Source organism: Solea senegalensis, linkage group LG15 (genome assembly GCF_019176455.1).
Source record: "Solea senegalensis isolate Sse05_10M linkage group LG15, IFAPA_SoseM_1, whole genome shotgun sequence".
NCBI lineage: Eukaryota > Metazoa > Chordata > Actinopteri > Pleuronectiformes > Soleidae > Solea > Solea senegalensis.
In genome coordinates, this window is record NC_058035.1 from 3,172,916 (window position 1) to 3,188,090 (window position 15,175).

Sequence of the window (15,175 nt, forward strand, 5' to 3'; positions counted from 1 at the left end):
AGGGTCATCATAGCACGAAACTGCCTCGACGTCTTTTTACATGCGACATGAACTAGTTGTTTGCGGTGTGACTGAATCATTAGACTCAGTTCATTATTAATGAAAAAAACATTTGTTCACGGAAATCGTTCAGTAATTCCCGCACAACTGGAGCACAGACACACCAAAAAACAACAGACTCCTCTGTTCAATATTGAGATTTTAGACATTTCCTTTGCTAAATGTAGGAGATCAATGCATGTTTTCAGGATTTTTGAGCCTTTTTAACTGATCTACATTTCGGCATTGTTCGGCTTGATTCTTGTTTCAGACGTCGTGCTCGTGACTCTTCCAGTAACGACACTCTCTGACCAATCAGTGGCTGGCAGTCTGTCGACGTCACATTTTAGTGTCCTATATTGGTACCTCGCCAGAGGAGGTACCAGGTGTTAACATTGTGTTCTGACCATTTCATATATGGTATTACTCCTCAACTGCGTTATGGCACCCCCTAGGGGGAAACCGTGCTGTCAACCGGTGCTCTGAACAAAGTTATTATCGAACATGTATAAACATCGTGTTTATTGAGTGGAAGCCAACACCAGGTACTATCCCTAATGGAAAAGCAAAAAAAACAAACAAGTCGAGCCGATTTGAGTTGAGCCAAGCCGTGCTGTTCTGTACTGGAAAAGCATCATTCCAGACCTGACTGAGCGCAGGGGTAAGACACATTGATCCCATTATGCTGCTGAATGACCATTTATTGTAGTTGTAGAAGTGACCTCTGAACTTTTTTGTGGGCTTTTCTTTGTGTTTTCAGTTATAATCCAAACTGCTGTCGCGTTTGTAAATGGACCGCTCCTGTGCAAGACTGAGCTCCAACGACACACTGAATAATATTTTAAACCTGAGCTAGACGCCAGTGTGAGGCAGTACTGGTGTAGCAAGAACTGAGTGATGGAAGAGTCTTAATTTAAATGGACTGCACACACACTGGGACCCCGATGAGCAGGTTCATTGTCTCAGTTCTATCTAAACATGAATGGGATTTACCAAGAGGATATGATCCTGTTGTCAAGTAAACAAACAGAAACAGCTGCATCACTGTTATGCACACACGGTGTCCACCATAGCAGTGTATTTGCTGAAAGATCCGATGATTTGCTGTGACTGTCCTTGACTCACTGTTGTTGGCCACACACACTCGCCGAGCATGCATCCCACCCTCCTTCTGTCAGTGGGTCAAGTTCTGAGTGCATTCTCAACAAGGGTTTGGCTGGCACTCGTGCGCGTGCCAACTGCGCCTGGATATTCCCCCGGTGGAGATTCACTCTCTAGCCTGACCGGATTTTATTAATGCTCTGACCCGACTCAAACTAACCATGCTTCTTTGGTGTTGCTTTCTTTTCAGAGACTGTGGAAGTTCTGGGAAGCGTAAATCAGGTAAGGGAACTGGACTTTTATATTAAATATTATATTTTATATTTTATTAGAAATATGTGACAGTTGTTCTGTGCTTTGTCTGAATTATAGTGTCATACTGATAACCATGTCTTCTGCTGAATATTAGAAAACTTTGAGGTTTGTGTGTGTGTGTTAGGCTACATCAGCTTAACACACCTGAAACTCTGCCTGTGGTTGCAAAACATTGTGGGTAATGATAGCGACACATTCTGGCAGAATAGAAAATGAAATATTTTGAAAACCAATTTAAAAAGGGCTTCACTTTCAATTCAATGTGTTATTTGAACATGTTATTGACTGAATAAGTAACCAAAAATTGTTATCAACACTATGAAATTCCTAAATCATGGAAATATTGGTAAGTCTTTGACCACAATTGGATTAAAACACAGATCTTTTCATCAAGTAAACATCCTGAGCGACTTCAAACTACTAATTGAAAACTCCCAGTCTTCTTTACAGTCTGTGTTTGATTTTGTTGATAACCACTCACATAATTGACTCCAGACCGTCCATTGTGTTGCTCAGGACCTGATGAAATACACATCACTATTATTTAGGGCTGCTACTCACAATTAGTTTCATTAATGATCAACCTAATATCTTCTTGATCAATCCATTATTTTGTTCAGCCAATAAAATTGTTTCTTTTTCATACAGCTGAAAAATCACAGGAAATAATTGATTCATAATCAACAGACCACCTGTTTGTGTCTCTATATTTTCTGTATTTTCACTGAAAGGTCGCTGTTGGATGCACATTTGTTTGTGTGTGTATACACTTGCGTTTCTTACGTCTTGAGGGCCTTTTCTTGCATAAACGCTGACCTTGTCAGGACCTTGTCAGTCGCGATGGAGGCCAAAACCTGGTTCTTATGAGGCAGAACCTCATTTCTGATGAACTAAGTTAAGTTTAGGGCTAAGATTTGAATTGTGGTCAGGTTAGGGATAATGCCTATGATGAAGTCAGCGCATTGTCCTAAGAAGAATGTGCAAACCCATGTGCTTGTGTCAGTGCTAGATGGACTGAAACACTCAGTGACTCAGCTGATTAAAGTGGTACATGCGTAGGTGGCAGTAGGAAGAGTATGTGAAGGGTTTAGTGAACAGCTGTGCTAGTCTGTGTATGCATGTGCATGCACGCAGTCTTAGAATACCCATAACTAAAGTGCACGTTAGTCCTGCAATCAGATGCAGAGCTGGCTTGTTGCCATCGTTCCTGCAGTCTACTGTGATGACGTTATGACATTCTGGAGCTGAAATGCGATGAAAGTCTCCCGTTGGTGACCTGAAAGTTAATTTTCTCTGTGCCGTCCGCTGTGAGCAAACGCTGTGGCACAAAAATGGCACCAAATGAAGTAAGACTCCAGCCTAACTTCGTTATGTGTTCCATGGTATTGAGGCTTTATGTAACAGGGAATTCCAGTTATCTGTTGAAATGGAAAAAAACTGTCTTATTTCAGCTGTGTGTGTGTGTAGCCTACATTCAAGGCAGTGCAAGATATTACATTGGTCTCAATAGTATTCATATTAGCTGCCTGGAAAGTTTGTCATATAGTTGTATATTTTTTTGCTCGCACAGTTGCAGCTGCTAGTTTAATGCCTCCACGTCAGCAACAGCAAGTGGAGTGCAGTTTGTTTTCCAGTTGCCTGTCCCTCTGTCCATCCATCCCTCTATCTCTCTCTCACTATCTCTGGATGTCCAATTCCAGTGAGCAAATTTGATACAAACATTTACTTGGACTCCCAATTAAACTGCTTAGCGACTGTGACATCACAAAACACATTTTTGTTTTACCTTATGAACATAATCTCCAGGCAAACCTTTCAAATTTGGTACAAACATTCAATCAGACTCATGGATAAACTGACTAGAATTTGGTGGTTTGGTCCAAGTCCAGGACCTCTGACCTCAGAAATATATCAAGAGAAATGGGAACAAATTTGTTCCTAACATGCCATGTTACTCAAAGAACAAGTGTTCTTCACAAATGAACTTATTCAAATGTGTCTGTCAAATCTTGAGGCAAACTGTTCTTTTAGACTTAAAGATGAACTGATTTGAGTTTGGTGGCCAAAAGTGAACGATCAGGACCATCAACCTCAGAAATATCTTGAGGGTGAAATTGCATCACATTGGCTTCCAACATTTCAATGGACTCAAGGATGATGATGTTGGTCTCCTTTTGAAAATCCTTTGGCACAAACATTCTCTTCGACTCAAATGAATTGTCAAAGATCAAGACCTTCAACCCCTGAAACACCTTGAGGGAAAATGCATCAAATTTGGTTCAAACTTTTTCTTGGAATCAAGGATGAATTAAACGGATGATGTTGGTCCCAAGAATGTTTTGGAAATCCTTTCAAATTTGGCACAAATGAAAGAGCTAGAAGTTGGGGGTCAAATATCAGGGTTTCAAATTTGGTGGTCAGGGTTATTGATTCCCTTTAAAGTCAACAAGTGCATGTTTTATGAGTCTGGGAAAAATATTATGTAAACTGAAGCTGTATTGGTCGGCCGAGACAACTAAACTTAAGGGCGGTAATTCCTGCTCTGAAAGGTTTGGTTTGATATTAAATATGTTATCAGCATTGTGCTTTCCAAGATTTATGCTCACAGTCATTCATTCAATGGAATCGAGTCTACCAGTGAAAACAATAAGCTCTCTAAATGACTGGTGCTCACGATAATTTACTATTCAGTCGGCACGGAGTGCATACTGCACAGGCTCGCCATACTTGATTTCCCATCCTTCACATTGTTGCTACGCCGGACATTAGTGGTCAACAGTAGGAAGATTGATTTTTCTCTTTTACAGCAGATAAAGTGCAGTGAGTGTGCGGTGAATTTGTGCTGTAGCTGCAGCTTATGGTGACCATAATTACATGGTGCAAGTCTCACATACGAGTTTACTGAGCCCCTGCTCTAAACAGGAGAATGTAGTCCTTCCCCACAAAACTACATGTGATTAGAGGGTTGAGTAGGATCTCTTACCTGGCAAACAGAATAATTCAGAGAGAGAGATCACTCACACGTGATCACCGCTTTTAGGTTTCGCTATTTGCTCTTTGTTTTCATGATGACAGTCATCATTGTCTGCACCATTGTCTTTTTGTAGGACTGATTTTTCGTGAGCAAAGCCGATGAAACATTTCATTTAATAGGAACTGTTTAAAGCCTGCCTCACACTAGAGGACTTTCCAATCTGACTTGATTTTCAAAAGAAATGTGACCACAGACACAACTATCTTTGTAACCGGTTTTCAACGTTTTAATCCCGAGAAGGCACAGACTAGACGATGCAGTCAAGACGCAGAACCACATTTGCGATTTGGGATCTCACAGAAACTTGTGGGATTTAACGTGACTTCAGAATGTGCCATTGAGATATTGAGGCGGACTGTCGGCATCGTCAGTTAATAGCTGTTTTGTGCTGAGAAAAGTAAAAAGTAGTTGTGGATGAAGTCATGGTTGAGAAGACGGAATCAACTTGCTGTCACTACAGGATAATTTAGCCTGATAATCTGTTCAAACCAGACTACAATCTGCCCCCACGATTGTTGGAAGGGCCAGATCGGGACTGAAATCTGGCCAATTATCCAATTATTTAGTGTGGTGCGGGGCTTAAATGATAGGATTTTTGAAGTGTAACTGTATGAGGTAGATGTTAGCACTGACATGGTTGGGATGAGCCGATTACAATAGTAAGGGCATCGGTCCAATACTGGTCAAGGACTGTAAAAATAATAAATATTAAATAATAAAAAACATGTTGTTTATTTCTTTTTTATGGGAGAGGAATATTTGTTACACAGTTGGCGAATTATGTCTTTGAAATTACTTTTGGTAACTGCATCAGCACAGATGTGTTGTTGTGATGTCAGTTTGGGACACCAAACAGTCATATTATGCCATGTGTAGTTGTCTATCTGTTAAACAGCCTTTTCCAGATGGAAGCCAAATTTTATAAAACTGCTCACACTCCTGCACCAATGTCCATAGAAAGAAAGTCATAAAAGTCATAAAATAACATATTTAAACTTACTCATGGAGGCAGCAGTAGACTTTAAAATCGCTGACTTCCTCTGTGGAGGTTTGGTGCAGGAAACAAGCGGTTTGCAAAGCGACACCAACTTCCATTTTCAGTCTGAAAATGCTGTTTAACGGCAAGATAAAGCACACAACATATTCTTAACTTGTTGCAGACTAGATGTGGATTTTTTGTTTTGGGTGAGCCTTTCATTATGTGTCCTCACTGGCAGCCATGTTTTCTGGTGAGAGCAAGTCTCTCTGGCTGGTTCTCGGTGCTGGCAGTGAAGTAAGTGCTGACTATGTGTCAGACCTCATACAGCCACACTTCAAAAACCTGAACTTTCCCTTTAATCTCATGTGTTTTTAGTAAGACGTTGGCCCATATTTCACTCCTAATCTGTAACTCCTGCTTCAAGGGGTTGAAGCCGACTGACTCAGCATCACAGCTATGTAAGGTTCAAAGAGCAACACACTATCTTCGCTTTAACATGTAAGAGTCACTGTCAGTTAACTGTGACTCCGGCTGTCATAACCAAACTCTAAAGAAATCAGCCTTTGACAAGAAGCAGTGGTGATGAAATCCTTTTTTTTTTTTTTTTTGGCAACGCTCATCGTCTGCTTTGCGGACGCTGAGTTTCAAGGGGCTTTAAGTATTAGTTTTAATCTGTATTCAGAAGGAAAGTGAGATGAGCAGAGGACAGGAGAGGAAAAGAAACAAAGCATTCGGGGGTGTAGTGCATGTGAAAAGCAGCTGGAGAGGAGAGGAGGTTTACGTGGCAAGTGGAAACCATTTCACTGTTGCACATGGATTCAGGGAGTGTGTTTATATGTGTAGACTTTATTTCAGCTGCAGGTTTGCGGGGGCCTGTAGGGTGTGCATGTGTGAGTGTTTACATACCATACGTGGAGGCACGTGTGTGCACACTTGTCAGGGGGGAAAAAAAGGGTTAATCTACCCCTGAGTTAATCAGAGGGTCGATGAAGAGATTTTAAACGGGCGTCGGAAATCATTTGGGGGCAAATGAGCATTTCCAAATTCCAAACAACAGTTGACTGTTTCAGCACCTTGTTTCTGTGAGCAGCAGTTAACTATCAAGCTTTAGCACATTCTCCCATTTCTAGACTTAGTGAACCTCACATAACCCCAAAGATTCTCTTTTTTTTGGGGGGGTGGGGGGTTAAACAAGGCTTAAGTCAAATATTGACTCCTATGATAGTGTAGGTTATTTATAAACGACCACTTGAAGCTGCAACAGACAGGATTGCAAAAGAAATGTTGACTTTCATCCACGGGTTGTTAAATAAAATACTGTTTTGTGATCTTGGCTCTCCGTCTTTAGCTTCTTTTATCAGATGAGCAATGACAGACGCACTCATTTCATACAAGATTTTGAAATGTTAGGTTTCTTTGCAGCGTAGAAAGTTGCTGCCAGTGCTGTAGAAGCAACATAACTTTAGCACTTGCAAGTTGTAAACCCAGGAGAATCACAATAATTCTGCAGAATGTTTTTCTGCTTGTAATGTGTTAAAAAACAAACAAGATTTTCTGGGAAAAAAGGAAAGAGTGAATTCCTAGAACTGGATCACTCACTGTTGTTGTTGACTAATTATGCTCCCTTTGTTCCTCTAGTAAATGTAATTTTTTGAATGTTTTTTTACCACATCACTAACTTTAAATGGGAGAACTCCCATGACCCCTGAAGTTGCTTCATACGAGCAAACACTGCTTCACAGCTCAGAGCAGAATCTTCCTTAACTGCCACACGCTCTATAACAAACCTGATATGTAGGACTGGTTTGATTTTCTCTCTGGAAAGCCCTCAACTTATCCCTTACATTCAGTTCAATGGCAGAGTTTCTCATGTTCATGTTATTTCATGTGATCGATCAATGCTTTTTATTCATCTACAGTTATTTGTGGTAATGTTTGAAGACATGGAGCTTTGTACCAGGAAATGCGAGAGGGAAATGTGTGTGGGAGTAAACATAGTTGTAAACAATTTGGATTTTTTATTCTATCCAAATGTTTTATGAGGAAGGAGACACTTAATGTATTTCCATGATAGATTAAACCTAAAGCTGCTGTCAGCTTTGCTCCATCTGCTGTCGATTATGCGCTTTCTCTGAATTTTGCTTTTGATAAAATATGTCTTAAATAGCTCTATATTCTGTGGAAGAAAAAACACATTTCTATAATTCTACAACACGTTGTCCAGTCTGGAGACAGAACTGTGCAAAGACACAGCCCCTCTTTGCCTGTGAGGTCAGGCTGTTTGTCGTTAAAACAAACTGTCTACACGTTCGCATGAGGTGACGTAATGCTGACAGCAGCAACACTCAGGAAGTTAGCTTCAAGATGGCGCTTTTTCATGATACAGTTCTAGCACTGCTCCACTCGACTGGGCTCGGCTCTACTTCGCTTCACTTTAGTGATAGTACCTGGGACCTGGTGTGCTTTTTAGTACCTGCTCCAGCAATTTCCAAGTGAGCTGAGCCGATACTAAAATGTGACGTCAACAGACAACACACTGATTGGTCTGAGAGTGTCGCCACTGGAAGAGTCATGAGTGCGACGTCCGATACAAGAATCAAACCAAACAACGCCGACCTGAAAATCAATTAAAAAGACGTAAAAATCCCTGAAACGGACATTTCTAAAATCTCAATCTGGTGTCTGATGTATTTAGCGGCAGCACTGCTGAAAGCCGGGGGTCGTGAGCCGAATCTCAACCCACTCAGCTTTATTTCAGTTCAGTACCACCCATGTTGAGGGGTACTAGTAATGGAAGTAATGGAAAACAACATGAAACCAAACCGAGTAGAGTCGAGTTGAGCCGAGTAGCGCTAGAACTGTATGGAAAATGGAAAAGCGCAAAACAAACCCCATATAAAAATGTATGTATGTAGCCTTCCCGTTAAAAAAGTGAAGCCTATAGGAAGTGGGACAGAAGTAGCAGTTAGCAACCAGGTGGCAACTCTAACTGTCTCAGTCTCTAAGTTTCAGGCTGATGCATGACTTTAATTTTGTAAATGATGTTCCCATAACAATCTCAGACATCGGTTTGAAAGGAAGTTGGTATCTAAGAACGTCCCGGTTCAAAAAACGACATGGCATCAGTCAAACTGAACTCTCGAGGCTTCAGAGCAGAAGTTTGTTTTGCAACAAGGTCTACATTCATATATTTTTATATACAGTACATGTTCAAGAGGCATAATCCTGAGTTAATACCCCATGCCCTCATTAAATGTGTGAGGTGATGTGGAGAAGGGAGAGTGTATGCTAACTACAGGTTAGCCAAATGATGAAATCATTGACGGCAGCTTGAATATGCATAGTAGAAAGTGTTCCATTGCGTAAGTCAACACTAGTACAACTTTACGTGTTTAATCTTTGTCCAACAGACAGACCTCTTTGAAGAGACAGGTGGTTAGAACAGTGGTAAAAGGATTGCATAGATACATTTATTGCAACATCGGGGAACATCTGCTAAATTGGACACTAATCAGGATTTTCTGTTTTCTCGTTGCCTTCGTCTTTACCAGATATCTACAAGAGGATCCGCTGATCAAAAATGAGAACATCAGCAATTTTAATATCTTTGTGAATTCTGGACGTTTTGGCTCTATTTGTTTGTGGTCTGCCCCCTCTCCCACAGGGCCACATACTGATTCAATGACATGAGTACATCTGTACTGCATTGAACAGCAGTCCTGTGTCCCTCTCTAATTCAAACTCACATCTGCAGCTGATGAACCAAACAAAGGGGGTGCACTTTGCCAAATTTTACTCCTCTCGACCCAGTTCTGCTCTCATAAAGCTACCCAAGGGTTCAAAATATGGCACCAAGATGCAGAGGCCAGTGCCAGCAACGCTATCAACCAGAAAGAAAGTCAAGATCCCGAAAAGAAATATTCCTTAGTGTAAATGGGTAGACTACACTCCCTCGTTTCCTCCTCCTGGTGATGAATTATCCCAAAGTTCCCAACTGTCATCATCTTTGGATGGAGGTGGTGATGGCTGAGTGGGGGTGGGGGTGTGCTGGACAAAGTTGGGACGCTTGGGAGTGCAAGGGTGGGATCAGGAAGCACATGTATAAATCTGAGCAAGGAGAGCTATAAACACAGGGAATGGCCAATAGAGGTATGCAAGTGCAGCCTTGAAAAAAGAAATACTTCAATATTTGGGTCAGAAATGCTTCAGATTTGTATGTGGTGCATACAGAAATAGGGTAAGGCCGACTGTAATATCCTACTCTTTGCAGCTGCAAATGTGAGTTGCAGCTGCAGCTCAAGTCAACAAACCAGGCACGAGTCTGTTAATTCTGGTGAAAGTGAGAAATTTGGACCCAGTTTTTACAACGTAAACTTACATTTTTTGTTCGTACAAACACAGTCAAGTACCATAAAAAGGTAGACATTGGAACTGGTACTGAAAGAGAAGGTATCAATTAATCCAAAAGAATTTTGGAAGGATTTAGAAGGAGAAAAAGAGGTCGGTAAACTGTGGAAGAAGACCAATTGTTCTAAAACGCCAAGAAACTAACAACAATGTGAATGGGAGCAGACCCTAGAGATTGCTCTACCTATTCAAAATAACTAGTGCACTACCCATGAGTAAGTATCCTACCAAGTTTGAAGCCTGTCAAGCTAAATGTAGGCGACGTTCCTTGCATTTCTAGATAAATATGAGTTGTTACAGCAATGACATAAAGATTAATCAGTCATTGGTTCTTCGTGTTGGAAGTATGGAAACACAGCTGCACTCATGTGTGTATAGCCTTTTTCGCCAACACAGGTCTTTAAAATGTGTGTATACATGAAGCACAGTAACTTTTCTTTGTTGTTGCATCTCACTAAAACATTGATTTGTACAAAATGATTTATAACGCTCATTTTATTCTGCGCTCCCTTTAGGCATATCACATTTGTAATTATGTTTTATCCCATCCAAGGCTGCTTGAGCTCATTTTTCTCACACCTTCCCCTTGTACTGGCTTGTTTTTCCTGCTGTTGCAAAACATTTCATTTCCTGAACGAGGCTGAAATATAAGCGTTTGTTTTTCAGGCCTATCGACTTTGCTGACAGAGATTTTACTCACTCGCCTCGGGTCTCAGATTTACTAGTCGCTCGCAGCAGTAGTAAACTGTGTGTTTTAGAGACATCGTTTGACATAGATTAGTATTTTATGAGCTCATGACCTGTTTTTTTCCCCCTGTTTTATGTCCATCTGTGTTGAAATTATTTTGCCGGCAACTTTGTGGGTCTTGTTTTTAGCGTTAGACAATGTCCAAGTTATCGTATTTATTTGAAATTGGGTTCCTGACAGGTCATTATGTTACTGCCAGTTCAAAACTCAGCAATAAAATAAGCAGAAAAATAAATCCACGGGTGTGCTCAGCAAATGCACTCAGTACTAATAACCCATAAATTTACACGACCCAAGCCATAGGTAATGTTGCGAGCTTGATTTAAATGCACTTAGATTCCCACTCCCGCAAACTCATCATGTCTGCAGTGTTTAAAATTTGTCACATCTGGTGGCTTTTAAAACATAGTGTGATGTAAAACTTTCATTAACACTGCCGTACTGTAAATAAAAGTAAAAATGCCTGGCCTAAACCGTGTGTTTAAGTCAGGCATCTACAGTCCTTGTTGATTCCATTTTATAAGTAATGAAAGTTAATTGGTCTGTGAGTTAAAACAAGCCACTAAACCACACATTTAGTGTCAAAGGAATACCACTGTTTGCTGTTAACTGATGTAATTGCTGTCATATTATACTTTGAAGAACAGGAAGGCAAAAAAAAAAAGCGCCTGAATTTAAATACGTTCTTTCCAGTGTCTCTGCACCCAGCTTTGTGGTTTGACCCAACATCTTGCACAAATAATGTGTAGCTTCATGAACCACAACCTGACCACAGTGATCCAGTGTCAGACTCTTTGCCAGTCTGAGTATTTGAGATGCTAACAGTGCTGAGTTTGTCTTTATAAGTAATTATCTTCCTGACATTTCAAGTTTAGTGCCTGGACTGAAGGATGGGCTGTATGTTCTCCTGATTTATAGAAATGTTTGTCTCTCGTCTGGAAGAATGTCGCCAGGTCAGCTCTTTGGAGAAATGGCAGCGTAATCCAAGTTGTCTTAATCATTTCTTATCTAAGCCCTAAAACCTTCCATCCATCCGACTGAGTGGCTGTTATTTTCCATCCACGGGATAAAACAGATTTCCAGAAACTGTGGTTATATCACACTTTCAAAAAAAAAAAAAAGTTTTATTTAGATTTTGTGTTGGCTTTGTTTTCTTCCCTCCAGTTACATTTTTCTGGGCATATTCATTGACTTGCATAATTATCTTTTCTACAATAACTTTGAAATCAGCCGATGTGATATTCGGTAGTGGGATCCTGTCTGAAACTTGTCAAAAATAACTGGATTAGATCATGAAACCGACATTTTGGCACTGTCTTTAACCATGAAACTGCACCACCTAGTGGTAAATGTGTAATTGCAAGGCAGAAAAAAGCTTGGCGTCTATAACGAGGTGTAATTGAGTGTATGTGTTTTTCATCCTTTAAATTGTGGTCATTTTTGACCCGGAGCACCAAAGGTGTAATAACTAAGTTGAATAAACCACTCAAAATTCCCTCAAAAATCACATTTGTTCAACTGCCTAATGTTATTAGGACATAATGATGAAAAACACGATGCTTACGCTTTAGGAAAGTTGCAAAATTGGTCAGATTATACCGAACACTGGAGGTAGAGTTTAACAGTGGTGCCCAAACACTAGGCTGGGACCCACATATGGTTTTGTGGGAGTTATGCTTTGGGGGAGGGATTTAGTTGAGATTTATGTGTTTATGTTTTTAAATAACATGCATAAAAGGAAGTTTACATGGAAAATATTTGTTTACCAATTTCGAAATGGATACAGATATGGCTGAAAATTATTTGTCACGATTGTTTGTCCTGTTTGAAATGTGGGTTTCCATGGAGAAAGTTTGGGAAACAGTGGGTTATAAGATGTAAAAATGACTGTTGGACAGGAAAAAAAATAGTATCAACCGTCCCCAATATTAATAATGAAAGACATTGTCATAATCATCATTCTTTTACACTTCTAATAGCACTTCTGCTCAAAGATGCAACATTACCATACAAACAGGCTGTTTGGATATATCTTTCTTTTATTCACATCCATCCAAGAAATCCAGTGTAATCTGAGATTTTGTAAGAATAATCTGAAGTGTGTACAGACTCTACCTCGTGTTAGGAGCTTTGAGCTTGGCAGTCATCAGAAGCTCTTGCTAATGTGTGAACAGGATGTTCGTTGGGGCAATGTCTGGATTCCATGTGATGCCTGTTAGATCTACATTAGTTGATTCATACGCTTGTGTTCAGGATTTTCCATGATTAAGGCTTATGTTGCTGTATGTGCGCCGAGGGGAGGAGAATGTTTGTGTGTGTGTGCCTCCTTCACGATTGAAAACATCTGTTTTCAAATGTAAGAAGTCACTCTTGTTTTTTTGTAAAGTGATTCAACCTGTGGATGGATGTGATCAATTTATGATGCGGGCGCAAACTGTGAAAAAAAAACAAAACTAAGTCACCGCTGGTGCTTATATGGTTAACAGAGCGAAGTAGAGAAAGGAAGGTTTCCATTGGCCGCGGCCACATGCTACAGTCAGAGCTCTAGTGTTTCATGGAGACAGAGGGCCATCCCTCTGAGTGCAGCTCCAGCCCCTTCATCTGGTTCTATTTAAGGCCTCCAGTCCTGACTCTTATGATTGGTGAACACAACCCCCTACTCTTCCTCCAACTCCAGCCCCAACTTAGGAGAAGGAGGCTTTTTAGCAGATGGTTTATTTTCCAAGGGAAACCATTTCTTTCTCTCACTCTAATGTCCTGTCCTCAGCTGGCTTTAGCTCTCTTTTCTGTCACTGCTACAGCTCCTTCTTCTTACTCGTTGCTGCTCCTCTTTCCACTGTGTGAATGTGTCTGTCCTTGTCTACCGCTTCAGTCTGGGCTTTGTTGGACATAAGGAATGAGGCCCGTGCAGTGATACAGAATGGATTTTCTGCAGTTGATTGCTTGATTGTCCGTCTTTTGGAGGGGTATTCTTGTTTGTAGTTTTTCCAGTGTCTCCATTGCCCTGGATGTTGGGCTGGAGAGGGATGCAGCTCTATGGCTAGACTCTCAGGAAGATGCACTGAACCCTGTGAAAATTGTGATTGGCTGAGCTCTACAGACAAAGTGGCCTATGGCACAACGAGTGTCCAGCAGTCATTCTCGGGGACCTATGGCCGGCAGCTGGCTGACGGCATGTTTTTTCCCATCAACCCCAGGTCTGGACGCCTCGGACCCCATGCTTCTGGAACAGTACGTGGTGGTGGCCAATTACGAGAAACAAGAGCCTGCAGAAATCAGCCTTCAAGCGGGGGAGGTGGTCGATGTCATTGAGAAGAGTGAGAGTGGTGAGTAATGAAAACAAATGCACAACAAAGACTTGCTGAACAGGGACAGACAGAGTGCATGTTCTGTGTGTCCCTGACACAAACAGACACTTCAGTGATTCAGTCCACAGCTTCTTAAAGTTTATGCCCTTTCCTCTACCTCGATCCTCTCACCTCCTTTGTCCAGACCTCGCTAGCTGTGACTTATCCCCATCTGGAGGCTCGCTTTGGCCTGCAGTCAGCTCTGTTTTTTCCCCACTGTTGGTTTAGGCTGGAGGCCAGAATGTTGCCTCGAGCAAGAGGAATGTCTTCCAGACTCGTATTAATTATTCCACCTCATTTTAACGGAAAGCCGGCAGGACATGCCAGGTTTACAAATGGCAGCTGCAGAGTCCTTAGTCAGCTGTTTCTCCACTGAAAAGAGCTGCTCTAAAAATTCACTTTAAAGTATTTTTGATTCAGTTTGACAACACTGAATGTTTAATGGTAGCATCCTGATAGTAAAGTGTATCTAAATGATGTTTTACAGGTGGGCTGTAATGCTTCTTATATTTACTGAAGGTGGAGGCAAATGTTTATATATATATATATATATATATATATATATATATATATATATATATATATGATAGACAGAAACGATATGTAACAGTTTTAAAAGGTGCAGTATAAGAATTAGTGACATCTAATGGTGACACTGCAGATAGTAACAAACGGAGGACTCATCCACTCACCCCTCCCATTCATGTGTCGCAGAACTACGGTGGCCCTCACATACCAGAAATGATTCATTTGTGTAGCAATCTTGTTTCAAAAGGCAAGAAACAAAACAGCTTTTATTTTAAAGAGATTATACACTTATACAAACACACTTCTAGCTATTATATTTCATTTTTTGCCAGTTTCTGCCAATAAACCCACTGGGCCTTTAAATGCAATACAATTGTAGTTTTTCAGATTGTGTGACACAAAGGCACCAGTAAAGCTGCCAATACACTTTTTCTTTATTAATATTATGAAAACCAAATCATGTGTCAACTGTCACAGACACTCAGGTCTTTGCACCTGCCTGAGTGACTTCTATTTCCGAGGTTATTTATCATATGAAGCGCAGGAGTGAGTGGAGAGGTGCAGGCCTGGATTCGGGCGCTGACATTCAGCTTTAATGGTGTGCTGAGACAGTAAAATGGTAATGGGACTCATGTGTTCTTCAGAGGGAGGATGGGGAGGAATGAGAGATGGAGGAG

General features: G+C 40.9%; 1 protein-coding gene across 2 annotated transcripts in view; it reads left to right on the forward strand.

Moving 5' to 3' along the window:
* Positions 1 to 15,175, forward strand: part of LOC122781806 (SH3 and PX domain-containing protein 2A-like) — a 61,799-nt gene that overhangs the window by 24,724 nt on the left and 21,900 nt on the right. For both annotated transcript variants that reach the window (XM_044045827.1, XM_044045828.1), the window contains exons 6-7: positions 1,391 to 1,422; positions 13,821 to 13,949. In XM_044045827.1, coding sequence (XP_043901762.1) covers positions 1,391 to 1,422; positions 13,821 to 13,949 — 161 coding nt within the window. The remainder of the gene's footprint in view (positions 1 to 1,390; positions 1,423 to 13,820; positions 13,950 to 15,175) is intronic.